Source organism: Orbicella faveolata, unplaced genomic scaffold (genome assembly GCF_042242905.1).
Source record: "Orbicella faveolata isolate gen_17 unplaced genomic scaffold, um_ofav_v1 contig_26, whole genome shotgun sequence".
In the NCBI taxonomy this organism is placed as follows: Eukaryota; Metazoa; Cnidaria; class Anthozoa; order Scleractinia; family Merulinidae; genus Orbicella; species Orbicella faveolata.
This window is the reverse complement of record NW_028301554.1, coordinates 11,565,858-11,583,506: the sequence shown is the minus strand read 5'-3', so window position 1 is coordinate 11,583,506 and position 17,649 is coordinate 11,565,858. Positions and strand designations below refer to the sequence as shown.

Sequence of the window (17,649 nt, the reverse complement as noted above, 5' to 3'; positions counted from 1 at the left end):
CCATTCCAACACCTTTGCCAAAACTTATCGTAAATTCAGGATATGGATTTACAAGCTTATGAAAGGCAACCTTGACACAATCTTTGACCTAAATTGAGTTTAAAGGGTATAGTATCCAATAGAATTCTTAAAATGCCGAGATGTCTGTTGAAAAGGGCCAGAGAAGTGAAATAAACCTGACGTACATGTAGTAGCCACTATGGCAAAACATCCCGACTCACGTAGTCAGATTTCATGCTACGGCTGGATGCAACCAATGTACATGCGCATTGTCTCATTTTGGAAGAAATTTACTTTCGGCAGCCGTATCAGAGCCAGCCGTAGTGATTTGCTTAAACTCCCTAATATTACTACTACTACTACTACTACTGCTGCTGCTGCTGCTGCTGCTACTTATTTTCGTCTGAATTTCAGTTTGTGCTGTGACTCTGACAAGGAGTTGACCGATTAGCGTTCTATAACTGCTGTCTAAAGGAAGTCTGCCCGAGGACATCATTAAGTCCAATGAAGGTGCAAGTCTAACGATTTGCTAGCAAGCGTCCTCCATTATCGTACCCGAGAGGGCCCTGAGATATACTAAAACGGGATGTCATTTAGCCCCGTAGTATTAGGCCATTTGCACCGATAATGTTGTGCTTGCTTTAGACAGCAAAGAACTTTAGCCACATCAATTTAGGGCGTAGACACTTCTAGCTGCTGTTGACATTATTTGCTCTGAACTTTGATCTAGAGAAAGACTTAGAAAAAAATCTGTTGACGTCTGGAGATGGCATTTCGTGCTTGACAAAACTCAAGTATGTCCGGGACATTGCTATTTGCGAGCAAAACATGGCCCCGAGCAGAGTTAAGAACATTAGGTCAAGCGCTGATTGTGAGTAGCATTTCCTTGTTTTATCAATTTTAGGCATTCTTGGCCTAGCTAACTATCAGATTTGCTAGCGCGGAAGAAATTTATTTGCATGGCTTCCAGGCGATAATTGACATAAGGACAACATGTCGAGTGTTCACTTACTGCTAACTATGGCCTATTTTGTTTGAAGTTCAATTGATTCTCAATGTAGGAAGCTCTTGTTCAGTCCGTTTAGGACGATGCAGGCCTTTAGAAAACTATAGATAGCCCTCTGCTGTGGTTTTGATAACTGTAACTTTGTGTTGATTTAGACTTCAATTTCATGTTAAAAGCACTCCTAATTAAATTGTATAATTTGTGATTCAACGAAAAGACATTGAATTTAGTCTTCCTGTCCTTAAAAGGCATACAGGAGAGTTACTTGCTTTTATCTGAGCTATGATAGGCCTTATGGAAAGCTACAATCGTAAACAAAAGTCCTTGGGACACTTCCACACATGTACGTAATTTAACAAATTATCTGTGTTTTACTACTGAGTTCGAAAAAAGCGCTGCTTTCCTTTTAAAACTGCATTACTGTTCCTCCTTCCGCCCATACAATGTTGACAATTAATTAAATTGTATAATTCGTGATTCAACGAAAAGACAGTGAATTTAGTCTTCCTGTCCTTAAAAGGCATACAGGAGAGTTATTTGCTTTTATCTGAGCTATGATAGGCCCTATGGAAAGCTACAATCGTAAACAAAAGTCCTTGCGACACTTACACACATGTACGTAATTTAACAAATTATCTGTGTTTTACTACTGAGTTCGAAAAAAGCGCTGCTTTCCTTTTAAAACTGCGTTACTGTTCCCCCTTCCCCCCATACAATGTTGACAATCAGAAGAAATTGCAGATAGTAGTTTTTGAGTTATTTTTTTGTAAAAAAAATACCTCTTAGTCGGTGCGTCGGGTATGTTATGGACGGGTCAATGGGTGAGTAAGTGAGTGAGTGAGTGAGTGAGTGAGAGATGTATGTATGTCACACCAATCAGATTGGATCTACTATGAACAGCCAATCAAATTTCTTGTTGTAAAGGTAAATGGTACGTGAGAAACGCAAGGTATGTATAAACACAAGGACTTTGGTAATTGAAAAGTAAAGAGTGACGTGTATGTTGCCGGTTTGTGATTTTAGTCTGGTTTGGGGGGGGGGGGGGAGTGTGACAGTTACATACGTACATTGGGTTGTTTTAGAGTGCATAATTTTCAGTGTAATGGTGGCTAGTTATGAACGAGATGAGTCGAGTTTTGAAGCAGTTCATGAGTAGTAGGCAAATGGCACGAGATATTTTTATTTTTAATTACAAAGGGTAACTTGATACTGTTGTTTTTCACAAGGAGTAAATTCAATTAGAGGTCACGAATCGCCGGTTCTAGTTCTTAGGACATGTTTTAGAGGAGACGAGACTATTTAAATTTGAAGCAGTTCTAACGCTTACAATAGTAAGTGCAGGTAACGATTGTTTTGTTCTTATTGCATGCAAATATAACGAGATATTTTTATTTTTTAGTTGCAATGGGTAATTTGACACTCTTGTTTTTCACAAGGTAGTAAATTCAATTAGAGCTGACGAATCGTCGCCACTTGTTCCCACGAGATGTTTGCTATTTTTAGTTACAAATGGTAACTCGACACTTTTGTTTTTCATATGGGAGTAAATTCAATTAGAGCTTACAAGTTATCGGCTATTGTTCCCAGGATATTAAACAAAAAAGAAGCTTTCATTTCTAGAGTGTTTTTACGCCTCTGCAGTAGCAGTTTAATATTTTTATTTGATGGGCATTTTATGACATTCTTTTCAGTCCGATATTTTTAAAGGTAAAAAGTATGAAAACTGTTCAAATGTTCTTTGAAGACTGTGTGGCGCCAAGTTAAAGTGCAATTTAATTAAATCAGACTTTCAACGTGTCAGAGAGGATTTTTTCTCTTTCTTTAAATTTTCGATGAAGTAGTGTTGTTGCGTTGTGTTGTGTAAAAAGGGTAAACTTACTACTCGTATAAAATGCGAAAAGTTCTCTTAACTTGTGTATTTTTGAGCAAAAATTCCTCTTGGGGGCTGGAAGGGCTCCCGAGGGGGTACTCTCAGAAAAATTGGTTGGGGGTGTGCGGCCCGCTTCCCAAAACCCTTGCCCTATTTATGACCAAAATCTGCGATATTCCTTACCCTATTTATGACCTGACCAAAAATTCGAAACCCTATTTATGACCTGACCCTCAAATCAAAACCCTGTTTCAGACCTGCGTTATAATTAGCTCCCTAGTTCAAACCAATGTTAAATTACCGTAAACTTATAAATTTGTGAAGGGCTTTTGTTGATTTTCTTTTCGATAATGATGAAAAAGTGGCTTCTTCTTAAAGCATACCCATATCAAGGCTAGAATGCAAAAACCGTACCCTATTTATGACCAACATGGCCAAAATCAGCTAAAATCGATACCCTATTTATGACCAAAACGGCTGAAAACCATACCCTTCGGGGCCGCACAGACCTATATAACCCATATAAGGGAGTCCCCTCCCCCCCCCCCCGGGGAAGGGCTACGTGATCGGTGAGTGAGGAAGTTATGCATGTGAGCGTGTCAGACCAACCACAGTGTGGGTTGTATCAAAGAACGAATAAAATTGCCTGTTAGAAAATAAGATGGTATCTACATTAATCTGGAAACGTGTCAGATTACTGTAGTTTGTTCAGTCAAACATTTTATGGCTTACTATTTAGTTATCTTACCATTACCGATGTAACATCGTATGTACATCATAAACTCCCAGTTTCTTTCTTGCTGTACATCGCAACCAAAAAAACTTGTTAAATCAACCAAATCATTACTGTAAACAGTTCCACGAATGCTCCTATCTCCGAGACTTATAGTTCACAAAAAAATAACTCTTGCACGCCTTGTGTGCATATGTTTAACATTGTATGGGGGGTGGGGGGCAAGGTTAGGTAGGTGAAGTAGTATTCGCATCTGGCGTGTGTGCAAAGGCACTAAAAGTGCAAATTTGTCCCAAGACTTTTGTCCATGATTGAAGCTCTAGTACAGAATTGTGTCCAGATTACCAGTGACGAGCCAAATTCTGTGGCTATGTTTTTATGCATCCAGACAGATATATATTGACGAAGTATGTTGTGCCGATAACCCAAATGGAATCTTTAGTTGATTAGTAATTAAATGCAGCAGAAGCCCAAGACTTTTGTCCATGATTGTAGCTCTAGTACGGAATTGTGTCAAGATTATCAGTGACGAGTCAAATTCTGTGGCTATGTTTTTACGCATCCAGACAGATACATATTGCCGAAGTATGTTGTGCCAATAACCTGAATAGAATCTTTAGTTCATTAGTAATTAAATGCAGCAGAGGCCCATTGAAGCATTTTCTAATTAACATATACAAATTATATTTTCTTGTTTTCTTCTGCAATCCTAGAGTTATCATATTTCTATGGAATAAGCGATAGTATGGGTAAATTAATTTTGTTAAATGTGAGGAGCATATGCAACTTTAAGACAAGGAAAATGGTATTTACTTGGTGTTGAAAACAGAAAGGAGATTTTATTTTCTTTCAAGAAACTTGACCACTCAAAAAAGGCTCAGAAACTCGTTGGAAAAATGAATGGGGAAGTAAGATTATCATGGCTTATGGCAGCTCCAATTCATTTGGGGTGGCAATTCTTGTCAAAAAGGGTGTTAATTGTACTGTCCACTCTAAAATTCTAGATCCCTTGGGACAGCATGTTGTACTAAAAGCAGAGATTAATAGTAAAATGTATGTTTTGATCAATGTTTATGCTCCTAACAAGGACACAAATATTGTTAACTTTCTTAACAATCTACTTACAACTCTGCAAAAAAATAACTTTGGTAAAGAAGAAAACATTATTTTAGGTGGAGATTTTAACTGCCCTTCTAATCCAATTCTTGATAAGAAAGGAGGTCTATTAAATCCAAGAAAATCTGTGGTAACAATTGAAAATATGCAAGAAGAAGCTTGATCTTGTTGATATAAATTATGGAGAGTCAAGAACCCTGAAAAAAACTTTTACATGGAGCCAAAATTCTCCAATGATTTTTTGTTGTTTAGATTACTGACTGATTTCAAATACCTTATTGGATTTACATGTAGTTAAAACATCAGATACAATTCCATCCATAAAGGTGGCCAAACACAGTTTTCACACATGCTTTTGCTGATGCAATTTAGTGTGCGCACAATGATTGCAAAAAACAAACATGCCGTCAATAGAGCGATCATTTTATTCACTCAACACCCGCTCTATCTGTGCTATTTTTCTCAACGCAGCATATTAATGGCTCTAGTCTTTTATTATAAAAATATGTTAGAAAAGGTAATGATGCAAAGAACCCAGCAATTCTCAGCTTATTCTTTGTTACTGAAAGAACCCAGTTAAATGCAGTGCATGTGTAGTAAGTCAAAAAATTGCGACTGAATGAAAAATTGCACTCTTGGAAATACGCCTATTTCTCAAGAACCACTCATTAGAATTTCACAAAATTTGCAGGAAAATACTTTAGGAAATAAGTAACTGGAGTATTGAAAATAATTGAACTTTAACAAAGGAAATTCTAGATATTCCACTGAACCTTCAACAAGGGATAATTAAAGATCTCTCTGTTAAATTATTAGAAAAATGGTGTTAACTTGTGAGAATCGTTACAAGCTTGTTGCATGCAATTATAAAGAAAATCTAATGACTAGATTTTCTACAAATAAACAAAACCGATTTTAAAGGCCTGTTTATATTTACTCGTGTTGCCATGGAAACAGCACATATGTCAGCTTAACCATCGAAAAACCAAGGTTTGTGTTGTTAACTTGCTTGCTGCCATTTTTGACGACTGAGGGGTCAAGGGTTTTAGAGAAAAAGGTGAATGAAACACAGGTATCAAAAACTGTGTTCAGCCACCTTAAAACAGATCATGCTGCAATTTCCTTGGAACTTGTAGACAATTCTAATGTTATCAAAGGACCTGGTCTCTGGAAAATGAATTGTCTTCTATTATATGGTGAAGACTATATTACATGTAATGATATCACAGAGAAGATACCAATTTTTGGTTAGCAGAAGGCTGTAAAGAACATTGTCAGACAGGAGTGTTTCCACTAGACCACGCCATTGCAGGAATCCTGTGTTGCAATCAGAGATGGCCCCCAGAAATATAAAAGAAAGGCCAATTTGGCCCTTTCCTTTTACAAGGATGCAGGCTTACGGACGTTCACACTAATTGTTTCTGCGCATGCAAATTCACACGCCACATCATGCATGAGAACGCACGCTAGTAATAAAATGAAAAATGATAAGGCAGATGGCCATTGCTATAGCTTTGCCTGGATTTAACGATCTTGGATGTTCTGTGACCCCTATTTTTCTTTTGATGGATCATTTTCTCTACCTATTTTCTACATTTACTGCAAAAATGAAGAAAATCTATTGAGAAGTTTGAAGAAGTTTGATTTTTTTGCAAAATGCACCATCAAATTCTGTTCTTTTAAGCTCTTTGTTTATCTGTGTGATGGTTTGAAATGCCTCTTGAAGGGTTACGTTTTGTGAAAACGTTGGTAAAATGTGGAAATATTTACGCAACAGATCCACTTCTACGAAATACGACTAAGATCGTTTGCCTCCATTGACTCACTGTCAATATTTTTAACTATAAACCCCTGTAGACCATGCAGAATTATGTGCGCCAATTTTTCCAAATCAGGGTAGTTTTCCACACGCTTATCTTTGCAATGAAGTCGGTGACCCTGATTTTTTTATGCTTTTCTGACACAAATAACTCATTATCTGACTGCATTAAAAATTTAAAAAAAATCTGTCAACTGGAAAATTTTTGTGTGAAGGTCCTTAACACAGGCATACATGTAGTATTTTAAAAGCCATCTCAGGGTTTGAAATTGCGACCCATACGGTTGCCAATGCAACTAACATTCATCTTTGTCAACCAAAAATTCTGGTTTAGTCACATTTAGTTGACGATTAATAACGGTCATTTTGTCACATATGTTCTTGTAGAAAATTTTATTGAAAGAACTCTGCTTCTAAAACATTGAAGATAAGAAAAGGAGTCAATCCATCCGTTTGCTCTGCTCAATGCTGTATTGATTCTCTCACATTGGAAAACTTCTAAGCTTGAAATCACCCTATGATGCGTTGCAAACCCTTAATCATTGACTACGTCATGTATGCCTATGGATTGTTCTCTCGCAATGCATGAATCCTTGATACTAGTATCTGATTCAAAAGAAACTTTATTGAGTAGAAACACTTCAAAAACCACTTAAATGCAAACTAACAAACTGCTTTATTTTCCTTGGTACCCTGATGCATTTTTTTCCATCTGTAGCTTTCAATTTACCAGTATTACCCCTTTCCTAAAAGCTCTTCAGGGGCCACTTTGGCCCCAAGTTAAATTTTCTGGCTGAAACACTGGGACAGTTGAAGGATCTGGAACTGAGCACACACAATTTGGTATTTGAAAAGAAAAGCATGGAAGAGAATTGAAAGAGAAAAAATCTTCAAGAAGAATGCGCTAAAGTGAAGTATATTTTTGAAACAGATCCCAGCAACCTACAGTAAATGCAATTATTCTTAATTCTGCTATAGATACTTTAGAATTGTTTTATGAAGAAAAAGCCAAAGGAATAATTATCTGTGGATGAGCCCCCTGGCATGAATATGGTGGGAAAAGTACCAAATATTTCCAGAATCTAGAAAAGAGAAATATTAAAAAGCACATGAGAAAATCAAATATCAATGGTTTGATTACCACAGATCCATTTGATACAGTATCTTGTCTGAACAATGATGCTTTTTCAACAATTGTACATAAACAGAAACAAGAACAATAAAGTGATCTAATATTTCTTAAAAGATCCATTAATTTCCAAACTTTTGGAAGAACAAAAGATGTCTTGTGAAGGTAAAATTACTTCAGAAGAATGCACCTTGCTTTTAGAAAGTTTTCAAAATAACAAAACCCTTGGGAACGATGGAATTCCCATTGAATTCTAAAAAAAATTCTGGCCATAAATTAGTGAACCTTTTATTCAATGTACAAATAAATTCTTTGAAAAAGACAAAATGTCATGCTCGCAGAAACAAGCAGTCATTACACTTATTGAAAAGAATGGAAAGGACCACTCTTTTCTGGATAACTGGCGACCAATCTCCCTTGTAAATTATGTGGATGCAAAAATTATGTCTTAAGTTATAGCCACTAGAATAAAAAATGTCCTGCCAAACATTATCCATCACAATCAAACTGGTTCTATAGAAGACCACTATAGCGTTGAAACAGTATGATCAATTTTCGATGTAATGGACTTTACAGCCAAAGGAAAATAATATTCCTGGTTTATTGATCTTCACTGATTTCTGGAAGGCCTTTGATAGTTTGGAACGTAATTTTCTTCAAAGATGTTTATAACCATTTAATTTTGGTCCAAATTTTTTTCGTTGGGTAGTGACTTTCTATAAAAACATACAAAGCTGCATTATTAACAATGTTATCACCTCTAATCACTTCACAATTGAATGAGAAGTTAGGCTGCAAGGAGATCCACTTTTTCCATATCTTAATATGGTGGCCATTGAAACCTTGGTTATTGCAATTAGACAATATTCAACGATAAAAGGCATCACTATTGGAAAGGTAGAAACAAAGTTACTCTGACCAATATGCAGACGACACAATGGCAGTCCTCTTGCCCGGGGCATTAACTCAGCTCAAACTCTTTTCAGGCTGCTTGACAATTTTAAGAAGCTTTCAGGTTTAGAGGTTAATCCAACCAAAACTGAAGGAATGTGGATTGGATCTTCAAGAGAAAATAAAACAAAAGCCTTTGGTATTAAATGGCCAAATGAACTAATTAAAGCCGTAGGGGTTTATTACTCTCAGGATCAAAAATTACTACACGAGGAAAACTTCATAGAAAACCTGGACAGTGTTAAGAAACTCATAAATATTTGGTCTGCAGGAGGTCTCTCTCTCTATGGGAAGGTAAGAGTAATAATATCCTGATTGTCGCCAGATTTATGTTTATGTATCGTCATTATTAACTACCCCCAAGGGAGTTATTCAAGAACTGAACCGATTGATTTTTAAGTTCTATGGAAAGGTGTAGACAAAGACACGGGTTTGTCAGCAATAAAGGATTATCAAAAGAATGGGTTGAAAGTGATTAATCTAGAAACAATCATTGAGGTTAAATCCTTAAGACTAACCTGGCTAAAGAGAATTTTCATTGAAAATGACAGCACATGGAAAAATTACTTAGATCACCTACTTTCTTGTTTCATTGTAATTATAATATAAAGAATCTCACAATCTCTTCTCAATTTTATACCGAGCTGCTTCAGTGGAGAGCGGATTTTCGAGACAAGTTTTCTGCAGAGAAACCGTGGCACAATATAATATATGGAATGACAAAGATATTCGTACAGATAATAAACCAATGTTCTATGAAACGTTTTTCAAGTCCGGTATTAGGTATGTAACTGATCTTTGGTTTGATTTAAATATTACAGAGTCTTATAATATTATTACAAAAAAAAGATGAAAAAAGCAAACATTTTGGTATGGGCAGGTCTCAGACATGCTATACCATCCTACTTAAAGTGGTATAACTATGATGAAAATTGCATCTGTCTTATCTAAGCCATTTTAAGACTAGTAGTCTGTATTAGAAGAAAAATGCTATTAACTGTTTTCAAATCTCTCTTTTTGTTCCAGAGATATTCAAGTTTTCAAAATATGCAAATTTGCCTTGGAAGTGATGACATCGTACATTCAACCAAATTGGGATCAAATAAGATGAAGAAGGATATCTCAGCCAATTTGTATCAGAAATACTGATTCTTTGGAGTAAGATTCTACTAAATGTGCTCCACAATACAAGCTCAACGGTTTTGTTACCATGGGTTCCAGACCTCCCCAATATTACTGGGTTCCAGACCTCCCCAATATTGAAGGTTTTTCTGGCCACCTTTGACATTCCATTTTGATATTTGCTAATGGTGCCACAGATGCATGATCCAGCAAGCATATAAATATGTAAGCTCAAGTTTGTGATCGAAATCACTAACATGTTGAAATCAAGTGGGTGGGGACTGGAAAAGAGCAAGTTGCCATGGGAACATAATTTTTTATAGCCATTCTGTATGTGTGTTTCCTGTAGAACTATTAGCCCCCAAGTTTCACTGGTCTGTGCTGCCAATTGGCCAAGATAGCTCTCTATTTATATGCTTGATAGAAAATTGGGTTGAGTGTATGACATCATCAGTCATCTTATTTGCATATTTTACACATTTTTCAAACTTATATATTTCCAGAACTAATGCAGATATTTGCAAATGGTAAATGGCATTTTATTTTTTCATAGAATTCAATGTTACATAATCGTCATCATTATACTAATTTTGCTTCAACAACTTAGGCGTTTTCAGGATTTTGTTGATAATTTTCACTTGACCTTGGTTATTTGTGTTGAGTTTTCGGAAGGACGCAGGTAAATCCCAGAAGAGTAAGGTTTAAGTGTTACTGTGCTTTTGTTTTTTTTGGTTTTTGTTTTTGTCTTGGTATAATGTTGTTTTGCAATCTGTGTTACTTTTGTTCCCTTTAGAATAACTTATGCTTTATTGTTGTATGCAAATTCATGTCACAATTGAAGATTTTGTCACTGAATGTCCGTGGTCTTCATAAACAAGAAAAATGAAGAGCCATTTTCTGTTATCTAAAGAAACAAAAAGCATCAATCTTTTGCCTTCAAAAAACATTTTCTAAAAAGGAAGATGAAACAATTTGGCGTGCTGAATGGGGTGGACAGGTTATATTCTCTCACGGCTCAGAACATTCCAGAGGTGTAAGTATACTAGTAAAACCAAACGGTTATCCTTTAGAAACCATAGAAAGTGACGAAGAGGGGCGGTATATTTTTGCTAATTTGAAATTAACAACAGAGAAATTGTTTGTAGTAATTGTTTATGCACCGACTGACTGCCGATTGCAAATTCCTTTCTTGCAAGAACTCACCCATCTTCTACTATCTTAAACGTGTATCTCTAAGCTAGGTCATTATGGTAGGAGATTGGAATACTACACTTGGCCACTTAGATAAGACTGGTGGGCTTCCATGGAGAGAGGCAAGTTATAGCAACGGTCTATTGAGCCTGATGAAAGAGCTTAATTTGGTTAAGGTTTACAGAAGACTTCACCCAAATTCAAAAACATATACCTATGAAACTAAAAATAGAAACCTTAAGTCCAGGATAGATTTCTTTATAATTACAAAACAATTAATCAATCAAGTAAGGAGAATAGAAACACGAACCTCAATCGCCCCCGATCATAAGACTATATTCCTTAGTATTGAGATTGACCAAGCACCAGCACGCGGGCCCAGAAATTGGAAATTTAATAACATGCTACTAAAAGACAATGAGTATATTAACTTAATTAAAAGTAACTGCCCTTCCTTTCAAGAAAAATACCAAAACGTCGAGAACTGTCGATTGTACTGGGAACTACTGAAAATGGAAATAAGAAGCACGACAATTACCTGTTCCAAAAATAAAAAGTTCAATTTGAGAAACCGCGAAACTATCATTCAACGCCAATTAGAAGAGCTAGGTAAAGAAATTTGTAATAATGAAAATTGAGATGACGATATTCTAATGGAGTTTGAAAACCTTAAAAAAGAACTGACTGAAATCTATTCTATAAAGGGAAAAGAGGCAATGTTCAGATCAAGAACCAGGTGGATCGAAAATGGTGAGAAACTGACGAAATACTTCTTCAATTTGGAAAAACAGAATTATGAGAACAAGATTATAACCCAGCTTAAAACAACAGATGGTGAAATTATCTCTGATATGACTAAGATAAACAAGGAAATAGAAAATTGTTACAAAAATTTCCTGACCTCTAGAATCCCGCAAGAAGAAAATAATGACTATGAGGATCAGTTTGCTTTATTCACCTTGAACCTACAAAATCCAAACTTTGCCAAGACGAAGTAAGTGAACTTGAACATGACCTGATGAAAGACGCATTGTTAAATGCCTTAAAAGGCTTCCAACCCAGCAAAACTCCAGGTGACAGTGGTTTTACAAAAGAATTTTAAGAAACTTTCTTTGAACTTTTATGGAGAAATCTCATTGACTCTTTTAATGAAGGCTTTCAAACAGGCAAGCTATCTATATCTCAGAGGCGAGGAATTATATCGCTTATACCAAAGGATGAAAATAATCTTATGCTTTTCAGTAACTGGCGGCCGATAACATTGCTTCATGTTGACTACAAAATGCTTGCTAGAGCCATTGCGAAAAGAATAGAACTGAAGCTGCCAAAATTGGTTCACTCAGATCAAAAGGGCTTTGTAAAAGGACGATCTATCCGTCAAAGCGTGAGGCTTTAAATTACCTAATGAAATTCACTGAATCAAGTAAACCTCCTGGTATATTGCTGTTCATAGACTTTGAAAAAGCCTTTGATATGTTGGAATGGTCCTTTATCCAACACACACTAAAATTTTTCAATTTTGGCCCAAACATTCGGAAATGGATCTCGGTACTTTATAGTGATGTTGAGAGTGGGGTTAACAATGGAGGATACATGACTAACTATTTCCGGGTGTCTAGAGGCGTAAGGCAAGGATTCCCGGTGAGTCCCTTATTATTCATCCTATGTGTAGAAATTCTGGCACAAAAAATACATCAAAATCCTAAAATTATGGGTATCGAACTACCTTATTCTTGTGAAGTTAAACTAAGTCAATTTGTACCCTTGTGATCTTCTGTACAAAAGAGGAGGGATATCCATTAGAAACAAGTACAGATGACAGATGTTTCTTCTCTCCAGCGATTACTGATGGTTTGGTCATGAGACGTTTAGCCCGGTCGTACAGACACTTCATGATATCGCGCTTTACTGACTGAGGGTGGTGTGAATCATATGCTAGGTACTGATCAGTATGTGTTGGTTTCTGGTAGACACCGGTGGTAAGGGGGCCATCAGGTTCTCTCTAAACTGACGTGTCGAGAAAGGTGCTCTTGCTGTTTTTCTCGATCTCCATGGTGAAACGGATTGATGGTCGTTGACTGCTTAGGTGTTGCAGGAAGATGTCAACTCTATCCCGATCCAGGATGGTGAAAGTATCATCTACGTAGCATTTCTAGGCTTGCAAGGTGCAGACTCTATTGCTTGTTCTTCAAATATCTCCATGTAGAGATTAACAATAACTGTGGATACAGGGCTCCCCATGGCTGCGCTATCTCGTTGTTTGTAAATCGATCCGTTGTAGTGGAAGTACGTAGATCTTAATACAAAATCCAAGACGTCCACGATTTGAACTGGTGTAAGTGTCGTGCGGTCAGCCAGGCCTGCGTTGGTCTCCATTTTTATTAGCATGGCTTTACGGCACCCTCGATTGGTATGTTGGTAAACAGTGACTCTACGTCAAAAGACACCATGATCTCATGGTCCTGGATCTCTTCACTGGCGATGGTGGAGGTGAAGTCAGTCGAGTTTTTCACTGTGAAGTTTGACTTACCTGCAAGAGGAGATAATGTGTTAGCCAAGAAAGCAGACAGGTCATACTGGTGCAACCAAAGGACACCGTCAACCCAGCTAAACAGGGTGGTGTTGTGTACAGGATTCCCTGTGAGTGTGGCAAAGTCTACATCTGGGAAACAGGGAGATCTATGCAGGAGAGGATCAAAGAACATGACGGGTATATACGACTCACCCATACCCAGACCTCTGCCGTTTCTGAACACACCCACGAGACTGGCCATTATCCTATCTGGAATGAGCTCAAGTTTATTGATCGAGATCCTCACTGGTACACGCATAGGGTCAAGGAAGCTATTCACGTAAGACTTCACCCTAATGATATCAACAGGGATAGTGGAATTGAAATTCCTGAAGCATGGATGCCCACGATCAAAATACACAACAACAGGAGAACGGTACAACAGCGGACCACTGAGGGAACAGCTACTCACCGGAACAATGGAACAATAGGAGGATCGAAATGCACCAATCACAGCCGACCTTTGTGATATAAATGATACCGTGCAATCAGTTAACCTTATTGCCTGAAGAAGACTAGTAGTAAGCAGTCGAAATGTTGCGATCTACATCTCAAGTGACTACATCGTGAGACAAACGATAATACACTTTATTAAATACTTAGTATGGTACTATTTAAAGTAAAGAAAAAAACTAAAATAAACGATTCCTATTCTGTGCTTGGAGCTGTAGAACCATAGAGTTGTAGTGTTGTAGAGTCATACAGCTGTGCATTATCTAGAAATGTGTGATCGTAGAGCCACAGAGCTGTAGAGGTCATTAGCTAGAAATGTTTGATCGTAGAGCCATAGAGTTCATGTGTGATCAAAGATATGTAAAATGATCGTTAACCAACGAATTCAGGCATAAGGCTGAATAAAAACTACTATGAACAACGGACCAAAAGCCATTGGTAACTGTGGTAACATGCCACCGTTTTATGTGTACTTGCAAGAGAAGAAATACAAGTAGTAAGTAGTGTAAGTGCTCAGGCTGTAAATAAAATTCAATTCAAAAAAAAAAAAAAAAGAGAAGAAATACAAAGTGATCAATGATAAAGGTGTAGAGGTGTAATGCCCTATGAAAACTTCTACGGCAATATGAGGTTCATAAAATGGCGGCCAGTTGAATTTACTTGTTCCTTGCTGTGTCTAGCACTGTCTAGAATTGTCTCTTTGGTCTACTTTGATGCTTCTGGAACAGATTTTGCATTCTATACCAGTAGTGTTATCAATAACTGAGAGGTTTTTGTTGTCTTAATCTGTGGAAGATAAGATTTGTCACAAGAGAGTGCTGGTATGCATTACTCAAGAGAGAATTTTGATACATTAAAAACATACAACGCTGTCAAAAAATCATAAAAAGCCTTATAAACAATAGGTTGTTGGGTTGGAGAAGGTCCTTTTGTTTTATGAACTGTAATGTAAAATATTGCTATTACCTAAAGTTGTACTAATTATATGAGTGATTTATGATATGCCAGGAAGCTTAGACTATAATATTTACTGATAAATAATTAATAGGTTTTATTTTTATTAGGTGTGTAAAGGTCCTCAGCAGCACGAGGAAGCATCTCTTGGGCTCCTTTACATCATATTAGTGGAACCAGCTGCTGCAGCAAAGGTTTCAAATGAGTCTTTATTTTTTGTTTAGTACTATTATTTTGTCATGTTGAGTCATTGCTGACTACACTGTACATGTCTTTGAGCAATTTTGCATGGAATATATATACATCTACTTTACAGGCCAAAGGGATTGCAGCATTATACGCATATTACACACATTGACCATACATTTTACACACACGAAACACACACATGTACACGCAAATGCGTGTAACAGAATAACTGATAATTACATGCAGTAGACTTGATATTATGGCTAAAATTACACACAGTCGTTCAACTGGCTGCATGTAATGAAAACAAACATTTAACATTGTGTGTAATGGGTTGTTAGTAAAACTTGTAACGGTGTAACAGGTAACGGCATAACAATAAACAGTGTAACAGGATTTTTTTCTGATGCTGTGGTTAATTTTTTAGAAGCGAAAATTGTTATTTTTATCTTTCGCAAAATAATAAGAAAGATCTAAAAGATACAAAAAAGTGAGTAAAAACATGGCAGGCTGGTTCTTGTTACTTGGGCTTCTGTAGGAAAGCCTGAGTCAAAAAATGCAAGCCATTGGTCATTGTTGTTGTGTTTGGTCGCCAAATTGGGGGTCATGGTCCCAGGCGTTCCTAGCATAGTGCGAGGAAACTGGGGATGAGACAGCTCTCACTCTTCATGAACAAAAAATTATGTAAATGCTGTGTTTTGCGAAGAAAGTTTGGGAAAGACTCGAAGAAGATGTTGATTGTTTTTAGAACGGGTTGGCCCATGAATTATACTGCTTGAAAGCCTGCCAGATAAGCAAAGTTCTCACAAATAACAAAGGAGCCATTTATGAGTCCAACTACTAAAACACCAACAAAAAACAAATCATGATACTGAGACGAATAACTCAGAGTTGTTGTAAGCAGAACTTGGAAGATCAGACAAACAACATGCAATTGGATAAAGAGGATACTCAATGAAGCAACTTGAATAGTAAATATCTAAGGGTAACTCTTTATGTTAAAAAGTATCCTGATTCTTTTATTTGTTTTTACCCAGCAGCCGGGAAGTGTTTTCAAAAAGCTAGATACCTGGCAGTCTGAAATTATTATAGAATTTCCATAGAATAATTCATTCAATTCTTAGAATACAGTAGATCTGCCGTCACTCAGTAGGTCTTGGTATCAACAATGTCACGCAACCTATAGTGGTCTTTCGTCAGGTTATGGTCTGTCTGTTATTAATTTTGCTTCCATGGTCTTCCATGCCGAGGCAGTGTGAATTCAATGCAGTTTGGAAATCCATTGGTATTTCTATGCAGATTAAGCATTCTCAGCGCGTTTGAATGGTCATTTCGGTGGAAAAATGGAAAGAATTTCTGACTGCCGGGTACATGTATATATAGTTTTTTTGAAAAACTGTGCCCGTGGGTCACACAAAGTTCATCAGACAACTTGCAAACTCAAATCATTGAATAAAATCGCTTGGTGTTTATGACCAAAGATCAAAATACTCAAATAATCTCAGGAGGTTTCTAATAATAACAATAATTTTGTGGAAATTGATTACCTATGAATTTTTGACCTTAAACAATGCTGCCCGTGAGTCAAGATTTTTGTAGTTCGTCCACTTCAAAACCACAGCGTTATTACAGTTGCTTGGCATTTCTGAACAAAATATTATTTTCATTGTGGACTAAATGTCAAAACATGAAGATTTTATAGTATGTCCAAGCTTGAAAATTTCCTCAACTACAAAGCCAAAATAATACTTGAAATTGCTTGACATTCTCTGAACAAAGATCTACTATTCTAAGAGTGAGTTGTTTTGTGGAAATTCTATAATAATTTCAGACTGCCAGGTATCTAGTTTTCTGAAAACAATTCCCGGCTGCCGGGTATCTAGACACAATGAAAAGATTTATTGTGTTCAATATGCTTACTTGCGGTATGAAGCCCGAGTCAACGCTCTTAGAGCATCTAGTTTTGAGAGGAAACAAACACAAAATAGATAAAGATCTAGCTAGTATTAATACAGATAAAATTTTCTTTAAGCGCAGGGAGTAGAGGAGCCAAATTTGACCTTAGGAATTATTACTTGGAATGTTCAATTTTATCTTAGGGACAGACCATTATTCTTTTGGAGGGGGTTGGGGATACCGGTCGGACAATTTTCTGGGTTAGGGTTAGGGTGGAGGAATACGCTGGAGGAATTTGAAAATGGAGGTTTTACTCTGAAAATGCATCAAACGTTTTCTTCCACACTACTCTAGAGAATTTAAAAACACAACAATTACTGGTCATTTTGGATTTGTGTTTGAGGAAAACTCAGAGAGGAAAATCACATGATTATCGTGCAGCTATCATTTTTGAAAAGTCGAAATTTTCAGCTTTTGAAAGCCGAAAATTGTCAGCTTTCAAAATGTTTTCCGTCCATGTGAAAATGAAAAGCTGGCGTTTTCAAATTCCATTATGGATTAGTGTGGATGAAGTCCTAACCGTAGAAATGAAGCTGCAATTCCAAATTTCTCCGGTGTAGTGCGGACATTACCTATATGTGTCACACA

General features: G+C 36.8%; 1 protein-coding gene across 3 annotated transcripts in view; it reads left to right on the top strand.

Annotated features, from left to right (window-relative positions):
• LOC110048177 (integrator complex subunit 3-like) overlaps positions 1 to 17,649 on the top strand; it is a 317,013-nt gene that overhangs the window by 57,250 nt on the left and 242,114 nt on the right. For 2 of the 3 annotated variants that reach the window (XM_089296026.1, XM_089296025.1), the window contains exon 3: positions 15,027 to 15,110. In XM_089296026.1, coding sequence (XP_089152152.1) covers positions 15,027 to 15,110 — 84 coding nt within the window. Of the gene's footprint in view, positions 1 to 730; positions 872 to 15,026; positions 15,111 to 17,649 lie in introns of all 3 variants that reach the window. The other variant, XM_089296027.1, reaches the window with a different exon arrangement.